This window comes from Sciurus carolinensis, chromosome 7 (assembly GCF_902686445.1).
Source record: "Sciurus carolinensis chromosome 7, mSciCar1.2, whole genome shotgun sequence".
In the NCBI taxonomy this organism is placed as follows: domain Eukaryota; kingdom Metazoa; phylum Chordata; class Mammalia; order Rodentia; family Sciuridae; genus Sciurus; species Sciurus carolinensis.
In genome coordinates this window covers 123,567,223-123,588,369 of record NC_062219.1, presented here as the reverse complement: position 1 = coordinate 123,588,369, position 21,147 = coordinate 123,567,223, and the positions used below count along the sequence as shown (strand labels likewise).

Here is a 21,147-nt window from a genome sequence, read left to right as displayed (position 1 = left end):
GAGAAGAAACTACAAATTTTTACTCTTTATATTCTTATAATCTCCCATGACTCCAGGAATTGGAGGACATATTAAGGGTGTAAGATAATTAATGAATGAATAAATGAATGAATGGGTGAATCTGATCTATTTTGGGTACTATTGAATCCTACTAAGGCCAGCACGGGGGCACACTCCTATACTCCCAGAGTTTGGAGAGATTGAGGCAGGAGAATCTTTAAGTTAGAGGCAAGCCTGGGCAACTTAGTGACACTCTCCCTCAAAATGAAAAAAAAAAAAAAAAAAAAAAGGGTTGGGGATGTAGCTCAGTGGTAGAAAATCCCTGGGTTCAGTTCAGAGTAACCATCCCCCACCCCACGCAAAAAAAAAGAACAAAAATCCTACTAGGCTTACCCCTACAATTCTTTTGTGTTCGAAAATTATTATTAAACCCTAAGCTTAGTTTTATTTTTTTTCATTTGGGTCATCTATAGATTTTAATGGGAGTCACCACAAAAGCAAACTGGATCCTATGGGGTGAGTTTAAGGTCATACACCTCAATTTTTTTTTTATCCTTTCCTCAACCCTCACCCTGGTCAGCCACTTGATTGACACTAGAGTTAAAGAGATTGAGATCTCTGAACTCCTGCCTTTTGAACTAACTGCTCCCTAAAGGAATTTTGAAAAACTATGTATTCCTTACACATTTTAAAATCAATATCTAACAGTTTAAATACAAAACTAAATTGCAAAGAATACATTTTCCAGGGATTTAAAAGTACTTACCTGTGAAAAGTCACATCACTCTTTTAAGTGTAGCAGATAGAATATAATACCATAGATTTTCATATCTATTTAAGAAAAACATGAACAAGTCCTTTAACCAAATAAAATTTACCTAGTTCCTTTTTCTCTTTAGTTCCTTTTCCATTCTCTTTTTCCTATAGAATTTCCCCTAATGAAATTTATTTTTTATTGTAGATCTTTTATATTTTGCTGTATATCTTTTTTAGTAAGTCTTTTATTGTACCTCTCTAACAAATATGTGTGTATAAATTGAAATTTATTTCCTATGACCATAGGACTCTGATAAATGATTATTCTTCGCTGGGTTCATATTACAATTATTGTAAGACAATTGATCAAAACAACAAATACTGGCAATAATTAGACATTAAAAAGTAAACTTTTATTGAAAATGCATCTCTTGGGGCTGGGGATATAGTTCAGTTGGTAGAGTGCCTGTCAATCCCCAGCACCACAAAAAAAAAGAAAAAAGAAAAAAAAAAGAGAAAGAAAGAAAGAAAATGCATCTCTTAATGAGATGAAAAGGACTGATTTACATTTCCCATTGACCTTTATTTGGCAGCTCTAGGAAGAGTACCCTGACAGACTCAGGGTGGGCAAGAGATTTATTTTAGGAAAAGACACTTATATATCCAGAAATTGATTCCCTTAAAATTGCCCACACACCCCTGGGAAAGTGGCATGTACTGCCAGAGCATGCAAACTATAAGCCTTTAAAGAAAGACCTAACTTTCTTTCTCACTCTTCAATACAGGGGTTCCTGAAAGGAAGGCACTTGGGACTGAACATCCTTGTGATTCTGTCAGATGTATTTTCAGCCCTTAACTGGCAGAGTCCTACACCCTTTTGCATGATATGTAAGAAAGATAGAAATTCAAATTACTTCCAGACCTCGGCAAGTTAGGGTTGTGAGAAGGGCTTCTGAATATTCAAAACCATAATCAGTGGTAAAGAAGCCGCTTAGATTCAGAATTAAGAAAACATGGTTTTTATTTTTCCATTTCATGGAAGCACCACCACTGTTTACTGATGGGTCCCAGTCATACACCACCAGGTGGCAGCAGAGAGCACAGTGCTGCTGGTCCTGCCCAGCATTCCCAGGTCCCAGGGATGGAGAAGAGAAGGTGGGAGACAGGGGCAGGGAGAGAACTGGGTGAGGTAGGAGTGTGTGCTTATGCTGTCAAAGAAAAAAAAAGAGGGAAAATATGGATGCTAAGTATGAATATTAAAGGTGACACAAAACATGGATGATTCCTTCCAAATTCGAATAAGATTGAGGGAATGAGGAAGGGAATTAAGAAGTTAGGCAAAATTGGGGACAGTTTAAGTGGAAAAATAAGGGTAGAGATGGGCTTGGGAGCACTCTGCCTGGAGGTCCAAGTCACCTGGGGAATCCCTGTTATCTGTACTCTTCCCGGGGAGGGTCAAGATCTGGCTCATCCTGAAGTCCATGGTCTACCTCAGGGGCAGGTGGCCACGGGTTTTCTGGGGGCTGGGGTCCTGCTGGCCAGGGGTCATCAGGCCGAGGAGGTTGAGGGGGATCCGTGCTGGGAGGCTCAGGGGGCCAGACACTAGTTTCAGGCAGGTCTCTCCAGGGACGGTTAGGGCTTGGCGGTGTAGGGTCCTCAAACAGAGGGGGCGCCCCTGGCCAGGGGTCACCAGGTATTGGAGGGCCCTGAGGCAATGTTGGGGAGCTTTCCTCCTCTCTGCCATCTGTGGTTGGGGGAGAAGGTTTGTCCCTGCTGCCTGAGATTCCTGTTGAAGAGAAAGGAGAAAGGTAAGAGGTGGAGAGGGCCCGTCCTCCCCACCCCAGCTGTAGACCAGGAAACAGAACCTCTCTGGGATGGACAGCCTGAGCTGACCCCACAAACCTCAAAGTAACTCTCAAAGCACTCCCCATACATTTACAAATACCACAATCTTAAAAGGACATGAAAATTTATCTTGAGCCATTCATTTGCCCAGTGTTAAGGATCTGACACTTCCCCAAAGCTGGCATGAGCACCAGGCTGGTCTGTACCCCAAAGTGGTCTACACTTTGTTATGTGGCATCCACAGCCCATCTCTACAATGATCCCACCATCCCTAACACAGACCCCAGGTCCGATAAATACTCAACCCACATACCTGAACTCTGAAATTGCTACATGGTCCCACCCACAACAGCAAAATATTGATTCCAAGCCAAAATGCTCTGAACTATTCCCCTCATAAAATTTTTCAGCATCCCCTCCACCTCTGTGTACCCAACCGGTTCCCCCCTTTCCTTCTTAGTGGTCATCTTCACTAAGGGTTGGTCATCTTGGCCATCCCCATCACTCCTAAGATACTCCTGGCCTCCTCCCAGCTCACCTCCAGCAAACAGGCAAAGGACCAGAATCCCCAGTAGCTTCCAGTTGAGCATTATGGTTGTCTACTGGACCCCAAAAGTGGGGTGCTCTGAGTCTAGGTGCCTGGGAACCCCAAGAGGCTTTATAGGGGAGGATGAAGAGGAGGAGGCCAGTCTATAGGGAGGGGCCGACCCAGTGACACAAGGAATCCCATCAGGAACAAACTGGTCAAACCTGTTTGGAAGGCCCTGGCTAACAGGTAGCCTGACTGTGGCGTCTCTCATTTTAGTCCCCCAGCCCAAGACCCAATCACTAGCTCTCACTATCACTGACCCAGATGGTCACCCCACCCTTGTTTTCACACCTGCTCCATCCACACCCTGCAGAAATCAATATCCACCTGTCATCTCCATAATCACAGGGACCTCCACCTTTCATCCCTGGTAACTATCAGAAGCCAAAGAATGGGAGTAAACCCTGCTTGGGGAAGCACCATAATTATAAGGCTGTGAAGCAGGACGCTTGAGCTGAGGTGGGGGGAGCCTCTGAAACCTGGGATGCAGCTGACAGTGCCCACTAACACACCGACCTCAGCCCCCTTGCCCTTCATTTTAAGAAGCTTCCTTTTTCCCCTGACACTTCTTCCTCAGCACCAGGCATGCTGCTCACTACTATGTGCCTGCTTAGATGGGACCTCCCAATGACATCCAAGGAATTCCATGTGGGAACCACCTGGGGTGACTGTGAAGAGGAAAGACACATGAGGATATCCTGCTTTCCTCTCCCCACCCACAGTTGGTGGCATTAGTCCCAAGCCAGAGGCTCAGGAAGCTGCCCCTCCTATAACCCTGGCCTCTTCCTCCTTCCTCAGGAACCCTCTTTGCTCTAGCCTTTTTTGTCCCCTCTCAATGCCACATTCTTTAGGTCTCAGCTCAAAAATGCATCTCTTTAAAATGCCAGTTGAGCTGGGCATTGGGGCACATGCCTATACTTCCAATTACTCTAAAGACAGGCAGGAGAATCACAAGTTTGAGATCTACTTCAGCAACTTAGGGAAACCTGTCTTAAAATAAAAATATAAAAAGGGCTGGGAGCCTGGCACGGTGGTGCATGCCTGTAATCCCAGTGGCTAGGGAGGCTGAGACAGGAGGATGGAGAGTCCAAAGCCAGCCTCAGCAATGGCGAGGTGCTAAGCAACTCAGTGTAGACCCTGTCTCTAAATAAAATACAAGTACAAAATAGGGCTAGAGATATGGCTCAGTAGTAGAGTCCTCTCCGGGGATTCAATCCCTAGTGCTACCAAAATAAAAAATATATTAAAAAAAAAAAAGTAAATTCGACCCGAACCTTGGAATAAATTCTATATTCCTTGCCAGTATTGGCCTCTTCCTGATCATTCTCTATCTAGGTCACCACTAAGCCCTCCTGGTCTCAGAGGCCTCACCTCAGAGGCCTCTCCTGGCCCCTCATCTAAAGCTGCCCCTCCCAGAGTCCCCTTCTATCATGTATCTTTATCTTACTTCCTCTTCCTAGCTCTTGTTTGAAGCACTCATTTATCCTGAGGTCCTGGTCTATGTGTCTCTCCCACTAGAACACAGGCACCTAGAATGTAGGCACCTGGGTGCAAAGGCCTTGCCTGGATCTAAGATTCTTGTTGAATGAATGAATGTTTATCTTTCTCCCTTCTGGCATTTATCATCTTCCAGAGAAAGAGTTTTAAAACAAAAGGTGAGAATAAAGGAAAACAAGAGCTTCTCAAAAATTTCTAAAGCAGGCTAGGAAAAAGGTACCATAGAGAGAAAGGGCTGTGTGTGGTACCACTTCTCAAAGTCCCAGGAAGAAAGATGGCTGCAGGGAGAACTAGCATATTCCCCAAGATAACAAGCACTTCCAGACAATGGTTCACGTGGAGTCATCTTTATTTATGACGGAGAATTCACACTTAGAGGAAGCTGGTGTCTGTGAGGCTGGATGGGAAGTGGACTGGGCTGGCCCCTACCCAGTTCTCCAGGATCCTTCTGGGGATTCAGCCCTCAGGCAGGCTTCCCCTCCAGCTCTCAGCTGCAGCTGCTCAGCTGTGGACTGGAGCAGAATTCTGGTTGTCTCCTTGACAAATAACTTCCTCCCTGGAAATGGCCTCGCTCAGGCTCTGTAGGTTATCAAGCAGGACAGAGAGGGACCCTGGGAAAGAAGACGACAAGTGATAGGAACCAGCAAGAAAGGACCCTAGTTTGCCAGGTGTGGTGGCACACACCTGTAATCCCAGCAGCCTGGGAGGCTGAGGCAGGAGGATCAAGAGTTCAAAGCCAGCCTCAGGACTGCCCAGGCACTAAGCACTCAGTGAGACTCTGTCTCTTAATAAAATACAAAATAGCGCTGGGAATGTGGCTCCGTGGTCAAGTGCCCCTGAGTTCAATTCCTGGAACCTGCCCCGCAAAAAGACCCTGGGCTGTACACAGGGACAGGGTTAGTACTGGAGAGGATGGTTTGAGGGAGAAGTTTCTTGGGTTTAAGGTGGGTGTGGATGGAAGAGGCACACATACATAAAAGGGTCTGGAGTAGATGCCACGAGTGCCCCAATTTGTCCCTTTATGCTTAGCCCATTACCTTTTGTGGACCCCCTAGTGCACAGAGCTGCTGCCGGTGGTACAGATACTGAGGATTCGGGAGGCCAGGGGTTGGACTCCACAGATTTCTCCTTATCCAGTATGGAGGGAAGAACTGCCAACAGTCGCTGCTGCTTGTAATGGGAGAGGAGACCCGCCTGCTGCAAGGTGGCCTGGGAAGGAGAGGGTTAAACGCCACCTAGCCCAGGTAAAGCCTTCCCTCTTTCTTCCACACTTTTACCTATCAACCAGTAAACCATGGGCCCTGGTCTCTTCAATCTCCTACCAGCATGAGGTTCTTGTCCCTCTCCAGCTCCTGCACTCGCCGGGTCAGACGCTGCCCCTCCTCCTTCCGGGCCTCATCCTGCAGACGCCTGAGCTCCTGATTCCGTTCCTTTTCCCTGGTGGCTTTGCGTTGGATTTGGTGCAGGGAGACCTCTGTGGAGAAGCCAGGGTATGGAGGGGGAGGGTGTGTGTCAGCCTAGAGGTGGCCAGGCACCATGAAAAGGACATTGGAGTGCCACAGCAGGTTCCCACTCTGTTCTGTGGATCCCAGTGTCTCTTCCATACACCTGGAAAGGTGGGAGGGGAAGATGCTCCAGGTTCCTGTGAACTCAAGTACCCCTCCATCCCCCAACCCATTCAGGAGTTCCTTAGAGGAGAACTGAATATGGGCTAGATATTAGATTTTGTGCAGTTAATGCTCATATTCCCAAAGTATGATCATGGCATTATAGTTACACAGAATTTCCTATTTGTGGGAGATCTGGCTGAACAATCATGTTTGCAACCTACTTTAAATGATGAAAAAAGTATATTTAAATACGTGCATGTATAGACAAGAGAGCAAATGTGGCAAATGTTAACTGCCATCTCTAATTAGAGATGATATAGTCAATAAAGGATTTTTTCAGGGGGTGCTGGGGATTGAACTCAGAAGCACTCTACCACTAAGCTATATCTCCAGCCCTTTGTGTGTGTGTGTGTGTGTGTGTGGTACAGGAGACTGAACCCAAAGGCCCTCTACCACTGAGCCACACACCCAAGCCCTTATTTTATTTTGAGAGTCTTAGTAAGCTGCTGAGGCTGGCCTGGAATTTGCAATCCTCCCACTTTAGCCTCTCAAGTTACTGGGATTACACATGTGTGCCACCATGCCAGGTACCCCAGCACTTTTTTATTTTGAGACAGGGTCTCCTGAGTTGCTGGGGTTATAGGATGCACCACTACACTCAGTGCGTGCTGTTTCTTGATGTGGCACTACCTTCATAGTGTGTTCACTAGGTAAGAATTCATGTGTACCATTCCTATAATTTCACTGGATGCATGCTTCAATAAAAAACTTTAAGACAAGTTTTAGGGGGAATAATAACCTCAAGTCTCAACAAGTCCTTCTTCCTAGAAGGCCCATGTCCACCCTGGCACATCTCACCAGCCTTGGCCTGCTCCCTCCGAGCCTCGTTCAGTCTCCTCTCTGTATCTGAGAGCTGTTCCCGCAGTCGAGTCTCCACTTCAGCCACCTTCTCTTGCAGAGCTGGGATGAAGGTGCAGTGAGTGTCAGGAGGAACCAACCCACGTCACAAAGGGGAGCACACTGTCCCTCTCCCACACCTTGCCCATAGATCTCCTGCTGTTGAGTCAGCTCCTGTCGGAGACTGGCAGCCTCTTCAGTGCTCTCCTGCTGGCCCTGGCGAGCTGCTTCCAGCTGTAGTCCTAGGTTGGCCAGGGACTCCTGGGTTTGCTGTAGCTCCTGTTCCAGCTGCTGGGCCACCTTGCTCAGTTGCTGCCGCTCTGCTTCCCCTTAGAAGAACATACTCACTCAGACCTCTCCTTGTGCATGTACCCTAGATGTCAAGTCTTCCCTCCTCCTCTTCATCAATATCCCCCATCTATTTATCTATCCATCCTTCATCCATCTAGATCTACCTTGCTCCCGGGCCCGGCCCACTTCCTGATGGATAAGGTGGGCACTCAGCTGCAGTTCTGCATCCAGGCGATTCCGTTCTTCCCGAAGCTGCTCCAACTCAAGGCTTATGTCTAGGTCGGGTGGGGGTGGAGGTGGGGGAGGGGGTGGAGGTGGGGGGCAGCTAAGACAGAAGAGAAACAGGGTCAACTGCCTAACCCCTCAGCCCCCATCCCTCCTCAGTCCTCACTGTTTTGGACTCCAGCAGCCAACACCCTAGAGACCCACCCCCATAACACCCCCTCCACCTCAAAGTGCCCAGACTTCACCTTTCCAGGCGCAGCTGAGCAAGAGTCAGTTTTCGAGCCATCAGGCCTGGGAAAAGGCAAAAAGAGATGAATACACAGAGGAAAAAAGGGGCAACAGGGGAGTAAGGAAGAAAGAAATACAGGAACAAGGCAAGCAGGAACAAGGAAGATGGATGTGGGATCAGAGTGAGCTGGGCCAGAAGATGAGGGACAAAGCAGATAGGGGCAGACAGGACATGTTCACAGTTGCTCCACCCACCCTGAATGGTGTGGACCTTGCGGACAGCATAGCTGAGTCTGTTGCTGAGGCTGGGAAGCCGGGCTATAGTCTGTTCCACCTTAGTCATAGCGCTCTGGAAGCAGATCTGAGAGCTGGAGAAGGCACAGGTCACTGACCCTCCACCCTAACCTCATCCCCAAAAGACCTGCAGGGTCTTATACAGACAACACTATCTGTTATATGAGCGAGGAAAGCAGGGAAGGAGAATAGGAGAGAAGAAAAGAGAAGCTGAAGCCATGAAAAGGATAGGACCTTAGTGCCCAGCCACTTTACCCCATATTGGAACTGCCCTGCAAATCCCATCTAAATTCCTTAGCCAACACAAGCAGAGAAACTGAAAGCTTAAGGCCTTTAACAACTGTCAAGATAAAAATGATCCAATTGCTGATAAAACACACATACTCACTAAGTCATTCCTGATAGCAAACACTACCAATGAGCTACATCTTTAGGACTTTTTTTCTTTTTGGTACTAGGGATTGGATTCAGGAGTGCTGTACCACCGAGCTACCTCCCAGGACCTTTTCTTTTTTTATTTTGAGACAAGTAGCTTAGGGCCTCACTAAATTGCTGAGCCTGGCACTGAACCTGTGATTCTTCTGCCTCAGTTTCCTGAGTTGCTGGGATAATACAGGTGAGTGCCACTGCACACAATTCCTTAGCACTTTTTAGAAGTTTTATTTTGAGACAGGTCTAAGTTGCCTAAACTACCCTCAAACTTGTGATCTTCCTGCCTCAGTCTCCCAATAGGGCTGTTATTAAAAACATATAACAGATAGTGTTGTCTCATACAAATTTTCAAAGAACTCCAAAGTTTATTTCTCAGAACCTGTTTTTTTATTACTATTATGTAACACAGACTAGTTACCCTCAGGCACAAGTCCAGGAATGCAGATTCCCTGATACCAATGAAGGGCAAGTTCATGTGCTTTTATCAGCTGGATAAAACAGAGGAAGGACCGACATGGCTCAGGAAAACAGAAATGAAAGAGGCCCCCAAAGAGGGGCCAAGACTAGAACCTTCTTAGGAGAGTATGAGTGCCCCCTGACAGAAAAACAAATGATGACATGACAGCTGGCAGCAGAGCAAAGACCACTGTCACCTGAAAATTGTTTGAGAAGGTACTTCAACACCTACAGTGGCTCTTATTAAAACCATTTTCTGAATGAAAATAAATAAATTTTAAAAACAAAACAAAACATTTTCTGGCAGTTTCCAGGTCATCTAAAGAGTTGCTAACAAACCTGGCATCAACCCAACTGGACTGCTTTAAGCCTGGAGGACTCTTCAGTAATAAATCATTAACAAAAGTCAGTTTTGTGATCTTCTGGGACCAAAGTAAAATTCTGTCCTTGACATATCTCTGTTCTCCTACAAGTAGAAAATTCATGCAATGGACTGAATCTGGGCAGTGGCTCCTCAGAATTAGTCTATTTCTGTGTAAGTTTTTTAGTGGGAACTGGAGATTAAGCCCAGGGCCTCACACATGGTAGGCAAGCATTCTACCACTGAGCCACACTTAAATTTTTCATAACTTTTAAAAGCTGAATAAGTCCTCAAGGTACCAATCCAAGCAAGGGGAATAGTGAGCAAGAACCAAGATTACATCATAACTTTGTGAAACCAAAATTTGTTAACTGATCCATTAAGGAAAGCCTATGCTAAAAGCAGTGTATAGACTACCTACTTCAAAAGACTCCTACTTCATGTATCGTACAGATGAGGACTGAGGAGAGGCTGTTATCAGTGCAAAGCTGTTCCTCAGAGGTCTCACTAAAGATTTTGTAACAATGATCAGGAATTAAAAACCCAGGAAATTACTATGAAACACAAGCCTGCAATTTACTTAGGACACCAATATACAATTTAGATGAACATCTATCTAGTGAGCAAGTAGGGGATAGATTTAAACAAAATATTTTCTAACCAGCTAAGCACAATGGCACATGCCAATAATCCCAGTGATTTGGAAGGACTGCAAGTCCGAGGCAGCAACTTAATGAAACCCTGTCTCAAAATAAAAAATAAAAAATGCTGGGGACAAAACTCAGTGATACAGTGCCCCTGAGTTCCATCTCTAGTACTGCAAATTAACATATTAATAAAAATTATTCCAACCAAATAGGGCTTGCCAGGCATATATGAGGCCCTGGGTTTGATCCCCAGCACCACATTAAAAAAAAAAGAAAGAAAGAAAGAAGAAAAAAAGGAAGCAGCAGATCATATATCCACATCCCCATTCCTGAACAGTTCTGAAGGTGGAGATTCTCCCTGCTCAAGCAGGTACTACAACTGAATTGCAGAAGGTAGCAGTGCCCCACCCAATACACAGTAGGAGTTCACAACAACAGATCCTGGTGTGATATTTCAGAGGGTTAAAGGCCTTCAGCCCTGCATCCTCTATTTGCCAGTTTTTCAGCCCTTCTCACCTGAGGCTTTTCAATTCCAAGGTGCCCCAGAAGCTGGGAAGCAGCTGAAGAAGCTGCTCCTCCACCCATTCCTCCATCCCAGATACCTGCTGATAGCACCAGCCACAAGCTTTAGCTGCTCCTCAGCTGAGGCTGTCTGCTGCTGCCACCGCCACCTGGCCTCCTGAGCACGATTCAGTTCCAACTGCAGGGCCTAGGGAGGATGAAGTAAAGGAAAGGGTCCCTCACTGGGGCCCAGTCCACAAATTCAGGCTACTTGCCTTCCCTTTGCCTGTCTCACACACTAACCTTGGCACCCGTCCGCTCCACCTCCACCTCTGCAGTTTTGTCCTGCAGGGAGCGCTGCAGGATGGCCTGCTCCTGGCTCTGGGATGTCACTTGTTCCTGAAGCTCAGCCACCTGGGGGAGAAGAGGGAGCCTGGCAGGACAGTCTAGAGCCAAAAGCTGTGGGGGCCACTGGGGACAAAAGGATAGGGGCAGAGGTCTTTGATGAAATGCCATGTAGGGAGATAACTGGCTAGGGTTCCTGAGAATAGAGTCTGAGTCCAATTAATCTTTCAGAAGCATGTTCCACGTACCCACACTTTGAGGAATACGCCCGATCCATCCACAAACACCCACCACCTCTGACCAAACTACTTAAAGCAGGCCCACTATGGTCTCTCTGTCACATTATCTTTAAAATTCTCCTTTTCAGAACATATGCTTGCTTGACATTACCTGTTTATTTGCTGGTTGAATCTCTGTTCGAGAACATAAACTCTTTGAGAGCAGAGTTGTCTTGTCTGCTTTGTTCAGGTTGCACATGGTAACTACTCAATAAATATCTGTTGAATAATTGCCATTCCTGTGCAAGGAACTTGGAGGAATGCAGGAAGAAACACAGCCACTGACCTGTCCTTTCAGCTGCTTCACATAGTCTCTGTGCTCCAGCTCCTGGGTCTTAAGCTGCACCATGAGGGCAAACACCTTCTCCCGCCAGCGGTTCAGTAGGGACTGGCACTTCTTAGTGAACTCAGGCTCCAGTAAATCTGATGATTGAACCTGAAGATGGGGAAAAGTGTGAGCTCCTGGGGCAACAGAGGAAGGAGTTACCATCTTTGGCTTTTCTCTGCCCTGCATGAGCAACAGAGGCCATGGGCTGCCTTGGGAGGGCCTACCTTCCTGGTCAGCTCCTCCTCCTGCAGGGTGAGCATGTGCCTGAGGCTCTGCACACGCACCTGCATCAGCTCCACGGTAGCATGCAGGCCATCTCGGTCCTCCTGCAAGTTCTGTGAGGGAGGAAAAGTAGAGTATCTTGGGGCTCCATGTCTGTCCTAAGGCACCCATCAGTCTGGGCCCTGCAACATCACTGCCTACACTTTTGGGAACTAAGCTCTCCTCCAAGGGTGACCACATCCCCTGATTCCTGATGTCTCCCTCCAGACCCATATCCCATATTCTCCCACCTGCACAGTATCCAGAAGCTCCTGCCGCTCTCTTTCCCATGCCTGGCTATGGGCCTCGAGAGGGCCTTGTTCCCCCATATATTTCCTCAGATTCTCGACCAGTGTCACCTGAGCCTCCAAATCTTCTTGTGTCTTGCTAGGATCAAGATGGAAACAGGGCAGCCATTAGGGGGGGCACCAAATTCTGGGCCCCCTCAGCCATCCCTGTCAATTTACCTGAGCTCCTTCCGCAGCAGTTCAGTCTCCTTCTGGGCCACAGTCAGCTCCTTAACTTCCCCTGCCCTCCTCGTTTCTATACTATTCAGAGACTTCTCCAAGCCCTCAGCCTTGTTGGTCAAACTAAAAACAGCCTCTTGGTGGGCCTGTGTCAAGGAGGACAGCTGTGGAGAGAAGAGTGGGCTCAACTCAACCTTATATCAGGCCCTTCCAAACTATTCCCGTTTTGGCCTGTCTCTCCATTCCCACTGTCTGTGACCTCAGAGAAAGACCCAACAGATCACCTAAGCTGTCAGTTTCATCCATGAGGGCAGAAACTCAGGCAATTTGGTTATTAAGTCCTGGGGAGGACCTATCTCAGGGATGTCAAAAAAAAGAAGCACTGGGTTTCCTGACAGAATTACCATCCTTCTTTAGTCCTCTATAGGGGCCAGCCCATGTTTCTCACTGTACCCCACCACACTGGAATCAAGGTACCTGGAATAAAGTAGGGAGAAAAACTACTTCCTACTGGAAGAGGAAGGAAGGCTTCAAGTGGTGAGAGGCCACCTGAGTCCTAAAAAACAAGCAATCTGAACGAGACCAAAACACCAGGCTGCCTGCTTTACTCCTTTGCCAAAGACCTCCTGGCTCGACTGCTCTTGGGGATCTCTTCTGATAACTACTCCTTGCAAGGAAGTTCCTGCCCAGTTACTCGGTTAGGAGTGTGAACCCTTCCAGGTCCCACATTCACCTGCTCTTTGTGCAGCCTCTGAACTTCCTCCAACTCCCGCTGGTTCTCCTCTTCTAGTTTCTTGCGGATAACCTCAGCCCCAGCCAAGGCAGCACGCAGGCCCTCAGCCTCAGCTCGGCCAGCCTTCTCTGCCCGTGCCAAAGCCTCCAGCTCCATGGACTGGGCCTCCAGTCTCATCTTTTGCTGCAGTGAGGTCTCCCGCAGGACCCGGACTTCCTCCTCCAGCTGCCGCAACTCTTGTAGCTGCCGAAAGATCAGCTCAGCCTGCTGGCTCAAGGCCTGAGACTCCTGCAGTTCTACGGACCTTCAAAGACAGGATGGCACAGACAAGAAGGTGTCTCTTGTACTAAGAGGGGGGCCAAGGGCATAAATGGAGACAAGAAGAGGACCCCTCAGTCCCATGTGGGGAGGTGGGAGATGAAGCTGGGGCATGGGGATCTCGGTATTCACATCAACACTGTCATTCATTGAGGCCCTACTAAACATAACAGGTCCATTATCTGGGTTCATAGGACCTAATGGCTAGTGAGATCACAGAACAAGTTTTCTTTGGAGACCTACACACAGGGAGATGTATCAAACATCAAATTTATAAATCAGGAAGCCACAAGTTCTGAGTGAAGAGGTTAAAAAAACATGTAAGACTTCCGAATTCTGATTTGACTAAGAAAAATGAGGGAAGCATGGGCCTAGGAGTAGAGACTTCCTGAGCTTTCAGTATGAATATGGCAAGGTCAGATGTTAGGTATAGGCCTTTACGAAGTGTTTGGCATGCTGTATGAGGAGTCTGAAAGGGCAGAATAATAAATGACATACTCCCAACCTTCAGAGAACAGTTTACTGGTGTCATTTAAATTTAAACCAGCTCATAACATGGCTGAGACAACTCCCTCATTAAGAACCATACTTTTTTTTTTTTAAGTTAAAGGGATCCTTAGGCTAGGGAAAATAAGTGACTTGCCAAAGGTTCCCTACCTGGCAGTCAAACTAGAAATAGAATTTCTGTCTCTTGACACTAGTCTAGTACTCCACCTTCATTATGCATCTTTCTCCTTGATGTAATCCCCACTCTGGATTGACAGTACATTTGAGAAAAGATATATGAAACAGCAAGAGTAAGAATTTTTGCTGAGCACATTGGCACATGCTTATAACCCCAGCAACTCAAGAGGCTGAGGCAGAAGGATCACAAGTTTAAGGCCGGCCTGGGTAACTCAAAGAGACACTGTCTCAAAATAAAAACTAAAAACAGAGGCACATGCTTGTAATTCCAGAAACAAGAATTGCAACTTAGCAAGACCCTTGGCAACTTAGTGAGACTATCTCAAAATAAAAAATAAAATGGACTGGATATGTAGTTCAGTGGTAAAGTCCACATTCATACCACACACAAAAAAGAATTTTCACAGCACATTCACAGACAGCATGGCCAGATCCAATGGTATGTTCTCCAAAAAGGCGTTCTTCAATTATTTCATCAGAATGAACCCATGCACCACAAGTGTAGTGCGTCTACACTTCTAGTCTGCACTTCATCTTGTTTTATTTGGCCCTTTCCAATTAGTTACGATCAACCTACCTCCTCTCTTAGAAATTTATATTCCGTATGAGTTGAAAATTTAAGTCAGGCTCTCATTTATTTTTTACCCCATCTCTAGAGTCTAACCCTCCTTGTTATATATGTATTTTAGGTACCAATAATTGCCTACGTAAAAATGCACAAGTTATTGAACCAAGGGCTAAAATATGGCAAGGAATCTACTTCAGAGAAAAAGGGTCACTAGCATGCACGAATGAGAAAACAGCAACAATGGATCCCTACCTGCCTCTTCGCCCTGGCCCTTGCCCATTTCCAGAAACACCCTGTTCAAACATGGTCACTGAAGACCTCTGGGTGTCTAGTCGCCTCTCTGAGACATCTTGATGGGCTGGGGGTTGGACCAGGGAAATGTCTGAGACCCAGGAAGGAGCCATTCTTGAAGGAGTTGGAAGGGGCCGGGCTTGGAAGTGGGAGGGAGGAATCAGCCCAGTGAAACCTGAAGAATCATAAGAGTAAAGATAGTCATTAGTTTCCCAGGAAGAGGCAATCAATGGACCCCTTGCATGGCCCCACTGACCTGAAGGGGGCAACATCTCCACACTGGCTGACAGCTCTACATTCTTTCTCCAGCCATCTTTCTTCCCCTGGACAATAAGGAGAAACAAGGACATTCCAATTCAATTTTCAAGCCACCTTCAAAAGAGAAAGCTCCTACAATAACCAAGTCATAATCCTTAAATTACAGCCAGATTCAGCAATTCTCAGCTCCTTTTTCCTACTTCACAAAAAAAGGTAGGGGATACCCAGGTCCATTTGCTTATCCCAACCTGGATCCTGATAGAACCAGGCAATAACCATGATGTGGACAGAATTTATTGAAATAGGCCAAGTTGAGGTTCTTAGGGCTTTATTCCTACTTTTAAGATTCTGAGCAGGGCCTTTACCTTCCTCCTCTGGGCTGGAGGTGAGAAAGGAGGTACACAGTGCAGGGACCCTGAGCTCAATCTCCAGAGTTCTCTCCATGACTCAACAAGGCCTTGGGGAATCCCATCAAGGCACCACAAAGCCATGACTTCTGGATCCTTCCCTATTAAAGTGCTGGCCGAAGGCCTGGCCCCAGAAGAATGTGGCACATGTAGGGGTAGTTGTCTCTCTGGGAACCCTGGGAATCCAGGCAGCTTAAAGCAGGAGGCAGAAAAGCCAGCTTCCTGACATCTCATCCAAACCTCTTTTACTCTCAGTTTCTCTCTACTATCCCCTCAGATTCAACTCCTGTTGCCCTTCTCTCTACAGTCCCACAGCGCAGAGTGGACTCTGACCACTTTTCCTGACCCTCCCACCGATTTCATCTATTGTTTACCCAAACCTGGGATTCCTACCCACGACCCCTCTTACATCCTATCTGATTTTTTCCTGAAGGGATTATTGTGGTCCCTCACTTTCACCCTCATCTCCCAGCTAATGGCCTGCTTTGTTCTCTTTACTGTCTCCCAAATACACCGGTCTCTTCATCTTGCCGGCCTCTAAAGCTGTTTTGAACACCTCATCTTTTCCTTTATCCCGGCCCCTGTGACCCTCTTCCCTTGTGGACCCCCTGAACCCACCCCAGAACCCCTTCAGCCCTTTCCCGCCCCCAACCGACTCTTCTGGAACGCCCCTTACCCAGCTCGAGAGCCCCCTCAGTCCTTTGGCCACACCCCCTACACCTTGCTCCGAGCCCGGCCTCCTCCCCTCACTGTGCATGCGCACGGCGGGTGGTTTAGCGGGTCTCCCCAGTCCAATTTCCCCCTGGAAGGAAGCGGGGGAAAGATGCACGCAGGCGCACTGGCATCTAAGGCTACGCCCAATCAACGCATCGAGGCATCTCCGCGCCCTGTCGGCTCCTCCCTACTCCCGGAACCCGGGAAAACTTCTAAACTAATCAAAAAAGGCGGAAGGCGGGAGATCGGGGGACCCACCCGGAGCGCCGCCCAATAGAGAGGATGAGGGTAAATGAGAAGGCCAATCAGGAACGGCACAGGGGGCGGGCTTGCTCGGCGCGAAGTCTACCCGGGAATTCCGAAGGAGGGGTCGACGCTGCCCGCGCGCAGAGGCCGTGCCCCTCCCTGCCCCGGCTTCCTGGCTGTCAAACTGCTGCGGGAGCGGTTGCACTGGCCCTGGCAGAGAAGCCTAAAGGATACTACCTGGAGCAGAGACCACTCCGAGAGTGCACCACGCGGGTAGATCTGAAACTGCGCTGGTGCCGGGACGTAAAGGGTCGTTTTGCCTTGCGGAATCTCAAGGAGCGCCTTCCTCTGTTTTATCCCACCCAGAGAAGCCAGGAGGTAAGGGGTTAAATTCATTTTGTTGAATCATTTAGGGGCCCATTTAGGGGCCCGTTTGCACTGCCCTTTGGGGTGACAGTGAATTCACTTGGGTTCGAGCTGAGTGAGGGATTGGCCAGAAGAGCGGAGCGCGGTCGATTGGGAGGGGTGCTCTTATTTGGAGAAGCAAGTCTGACAGCAAGCTTCTCTTCTCCAGATTACACGGAGGTGATTCGTCCGTATTGCATGCTCCTGTTTGTATAACAGGACCGCCCCCCGCTAAACACACACACACACATACACATACACCTCCAGTTTGCATTTTCCCAGGAACTGGCTAAGTATGATTCGTTGCATTGCAGATTGGAGGCTTCCCGGGATGTTTGACTGCCTAAGAATCCAACTTAACTGAGGTGTCATTGGACGTGTTCCGGTTTTTGCATTGGGCCAGCACCTTCCTGGGATTCTTTGGTAGCAAATCTGTTTAATAATCAACTTTACATTGCGTTCAGGCTACTTGAGCTCTGAATTTTGACTACTAGAGTTGTGTACTCAAAGTTGAAATTACACACAGCACAGCTCATTTGTTTCAGACTGATACGTTGTTAACTACAGCCAGGGATGCATGGCTGAGGAGTGGAAAAGGTGATGGATTCCTGAAAGAAAGGTGGTGTGGTGGGGGCACCACCCATGCTACCCTGCTTCCAACTGCTACGCATAGGGGGTGGCAGAGGCGGTGATCTCTACACTTTCCATCCCCCCACGGGGGCTGGCTGCACCTATCGCTTGGGCTGCAGGGCCGACCTGTGTGATGTGGCCCTGCGGCCCCAGCAGGAACCCGGCCTCATCTCTGGAATCCATGCTGAGCTGCATGCTGAGCGCCGGGGTGATGACTGGAGGGTCAGTGTGGAAGATCACAGCAGCCAAGGTAAGCGCTGAGTAAAGCAGCATTAAGCCTGGGCAGTTCCAAGTTGGAATAAGTAAGGGGATCTTCTGGGACCCTGTCATCTGCCTCCCAAAATCCCTATCAAGTTGGTTGGACAGTCAGTCTAGTTCTTGAATTTCCATCAGAAGCATGCACTGTCAACTCTGCAGAATTTATTTGCTCTGTTTAGCTTACAAAAGGGTTTGGTAGGTCCAGGGCACAGGTCATCATCAGGGAAGAGCCACAGTGGGGATGTTTTGAGTCAAGCTTAGGCTTGACTCAGTTCTCATCTTGGCTGAGGCATCTTGTTCCTGGTTAGGTAACTCATAATGATGATCTGAACATGTATCTTTCCTCTCGACTCAAGAAGCCTCGGAAGGCCAGGGCTCAATTGTGTTCTGCCACCAGCTCCTGGTAAAACTTCAGGCCTGTCATTTTACTTTCCCTGTCTTAGTTTCCTTTATATAACACAAAGTTTGGTAAAGTCAGTGCTGGGAGTGCTATAAACATTAGACCATAGTAGCCAACATTCATGTAGTCATTAGCTAGGTATCTTGTAAAGCACATTGGATGTAGTTGACACTAACACCCTCAATTAACAGCCGAGGAAAATGAGGCACAAACAGCTGGTAAGTGGCAGAGCCAGAATCTAAACCAGTCTGAGGCTATACTGAGTGAGCATGTGAGAACTGAACCTAAGCACTTTGGGAGGAGTTTCCAGGTAGGGAGATTACAGGTGGCATCATTTGCCAAGGGGTTTAAAATGTGAGGGAGAATTTGACTTTCTTTCCCATGTCCCCCTGAAAAACCAAACAGGTCCATATTTGCCTACTCATGATTGGTCATTTCTGTTCTTGTCATTGTTTCATGCCCCACCATCAACAGGGACTTTGGTAAATAATGTCCGACTCCCACGGGGCCACAGGCTGGAGTTGAGTGATGGTGACCTCCTGACCTTTGGCCCTGAAGGGCCCTCTGGAACCAGCCCCTCGGAGTTCTACTTCATGTTCCAACAAGTCCGGGTCAAACCTCAGGACTTTGCTGCTATTACTATCCCACGGTCTAGGGGAGAAGCCAAGGCTGGTTTCCTGCCAATGCTGCCTTCCCAGGGGGCCCCACAGCGGCCCCTCAGCACCCTCTCCCCTGCCCCTAAGGCCACACTGATCCTCAACTCCATCGGCAGCCTCAGCAAGCTCCAGCCCCAGCCCCTCACTTTCTCCCGGAGTGGGGGTGGGTCACAGACCCTGCCTGATCCTACTCCAGCTAGGGAAGTGGGTACCACGCCTGCCCCACCCCCAAGAAATCGGAGGAAATCTGCTCACCGAGTGTTGGCAGAATTGGATGATGAGGGTGAGGCTCCCGGGAACCCCCAACCAGTCCTCACAGAGCCCAGGAAGAAACTCCGTGTGGAGAAAACCTCACTGACACCCAGTGGGTAAGTGGCATCCTCACTGTGAGCCTACCCTAGTATTTCACTGCCTTTTGATTCCTTTTTAGAGCCTTAGGCTGTGGAAACCCCTCTGCTTGGGAGGTGAACAAAAAGAATTGACATTAGAACGGCAGGAACTGGGTTAGCTCTGACAGATAAATAAATACAGGAGGAAGCAAGTTGGTATGTGGGGCATTGATTAAAACAACAGGAGTGCAGGGGGAAAAACAACAACCAAAAAACCCTTTGGCCAAGGGTAGTAGTACACACCTGTAATCCTAGTTACTTGGGAGGCTGAGGCATGAGGATCAAGTTTCAGGCCAGCCTGGGCAATTTGACAAGAGCTAGTCTCAGAGAAAAATCCTGGTTGGTTTAATGGTAGTACTTGCTTAGTATGTAGGTGGTCCTGGCCCCTACCCCCAGCACAGTACATAAAATTAGGAACTCCTTGTCTACTGACATCCTTTTGTTTGGGATTGAACTTGGGGCCTCAAGCATGCTATACCCCAACCCTGAATCTTTTTGATTCATTTATTTTTGGTGCTAGGGATTGAACCCAGGGGCACTCTTACCACCAAGCTACATACCCAGCCCTCTTTATTTTGATAGAGGGTTTCACTAAATTGCCCAGGCTGGCCTGGAGCCTCCTGCTTCAGCCTCCTGTGTAAGGGGGATTACAGGTTTGCACCACCATAGCCCACAAGTCCCTTTTTACATTGAGGACTTGAACTCCTTTCTTCTAGTGCTTAAAGGCAGAAAATTAAATTTCCAAGGCTCACATTATCTAGTGAGTCTTTCTAGACCACCCTATGGTTATCCAGGGCCAAATTTTAGGTTTTTCCTGCAGGTTTTCAGTGACCCTGGTATTTGTCACTTCCTTTAGAAATCAAAGTGGCCGTCCTCAGAAGCACCCAGTGAGTGCCCCCATGATTCCCCCTGTAATTGGGTTGGGGAACCCTGTGCAGCCCCTTGTTACAGCCTGCCCCAAGAAGAGACAGTGGCCTGGGTTCAGTGTGATGGTTGTGACATCTGGTACCACGTGGCTTGTGTTGGCTGCAGCATCCAGGCTGCCAGGGAGGTCGATTTCTGATGCCCAGGGTGTTGTGTTGGGATCCAAACCTAACGCCCACCACCAAGGCACCAGAGGACAGAACTGGCACCTCCAATCCAGGATTGGACACAGTAGTGTGCAAATGGATCCTAAGAAATGCTTCCCTTCTTTCCTTCCCTGCACAGGAGGGAATGACTACAAGGAGAGGTCCATTGCTATGGACACCAATTCAGGGCCTGAAGCAGGCTCTCGTGGCCAAGGTGACAGAAAATTTCCTGCCAAAGTGCTGCCTCTACCAGAAGTTGCCAGTGAGCTGGAAATCCCCATTGTTACAAGCTGTAAGACCTTGTCATGGACACCGGGATATATTATCCAGCACACATCAACTGCAGAAGCTATGCCTGGGAAGTTGCCAGTGTACCTTGAATGGCATCACCCAACACTCTAGGAAAACCCAAAGGCACAGTCCCATCCCCCCAGCCCCACCTGCCCCCACAATTTCCTTAAACTGCCTAGTCCTCTCACTGACTATAATATAATCTCTAACCTGGCTTTTCAGAGCTTTGCTTTTATTTCCAAATAAAGAACATGCAGCTTCATTCACTCCTGGTTGTTTGTTCTTGTGGCTCTGATATTCTTTGCTTTCCAACTTTGGGAAGAATAGACTTGGTAAGGTCTTGGAGAACTAATTCAGATTTTTAGGGGAAGAAGGGAAGCGATAAATACAAACCTGCTCATTGGAAAGGTGTGAATATACAGATAGCTAGAGATAGGAGACAGGAAAGAAAAGAGGAATGAAAGTTATAGGGAAAACATTCATTAAATTAAAGCCTATTTTTACAGGCTTCATCAGGGAAA

The 21,147-nt window shown here is 47.8% G+C and overlaps 3 protein-coding genes across 3 annotated transcripts; 1 reads left to right on the top strand and 2 right to left on the bottom strand.

Moving 5' to 3' along the window:
• Positions 1-1,222: 1,222 nt before the first annotated feature.
• Psors1c2 (psoriasis susceptibility 1 candidate 2) lies at positions 1,223-3,264 on the bottom strand. The gene is made up of 2 exons (XM_047558960.1): positions 3,140-3,264; positions 1,223-2,542 (listed from the first exon to the last, which is right to left on the bottom strand). Exons 1-2 carry the CDS (start codon positions 3,189-3,191, stop codon positions 2,187-2,189), a joined length of 408 nt encoding a protein of 135 aa, XP_047414916.1. The 5' UTR covers positions 3,192-3,264; the 3' UTR covers positions 1,223-2,186.
• A 1,762-nt stretch (positions 3,265-5,026) lies between these two features.
• Positions 5,027-16,396, bottom strand: Cchcr1 (coiled-coil alpha-helical rod protein 1). The gene is given in 19 exon segments (XM_047558524.1): positions 5,027-5,215; positions 5,218-5,298; positions 5,725-5,896; positions 6,010-6,161; positions 7,156-7,257; positions 7,335-7,523; positions 7,650-7,810; positions 7,956-8,001; positions 8,194-8,306; positions 10,731-10,837; positions 10,933-11,043; positions 11,539-11,688; positions 11,805-11,915; positions 12,093-12,228; positions 12,309-12,472; positions 13,042-13,345; positions 14,864-15,077; positions 15,159-15,225; positions 16,244-16,396. Coding segments are annotated over 19 exon segments (2,502 nt in total). The 5' UTR covers positions 16,325-16,396; the 3' UTR covers positions 5,027-5,174.
• On the top strand, positions 16,267-20,361 carry Tcf19 (transcription factor 19). The gene is given in 5 exon segments (XM_047558525.1): positions 16,267-16,905; positions 17,247-17,812; positions 18,695-19,244; positions 20,122-20,183; positions 20,186-20,361. Coding segments are annotated over 4 exon segments (1,026 nt in total). The 5' UTR covers positions 16,267-16,905; positions 17,247-17,574.
• Positions 20,362-21,147: the final 786 nt, after the last annotated feature.

Excerpts from the sequence above, each read along its gene's own strand:
- Psors1c2 (XM_047558960.1), bottom strand. The coding sequence starts at position 3,191 with ATGCTCAACTGGAAGCTACTGGGGATTCTGGTCCTTTGCCTGTTTGCT. Across the intron at positions 2,543-3,139 it reads CCTTTGCCTGTTTGCTGGAG|GAATCTCAGGCAGCAGGGAC; the intron begins GTGAGCTGGGAG and ends TCTCTTCAACAG.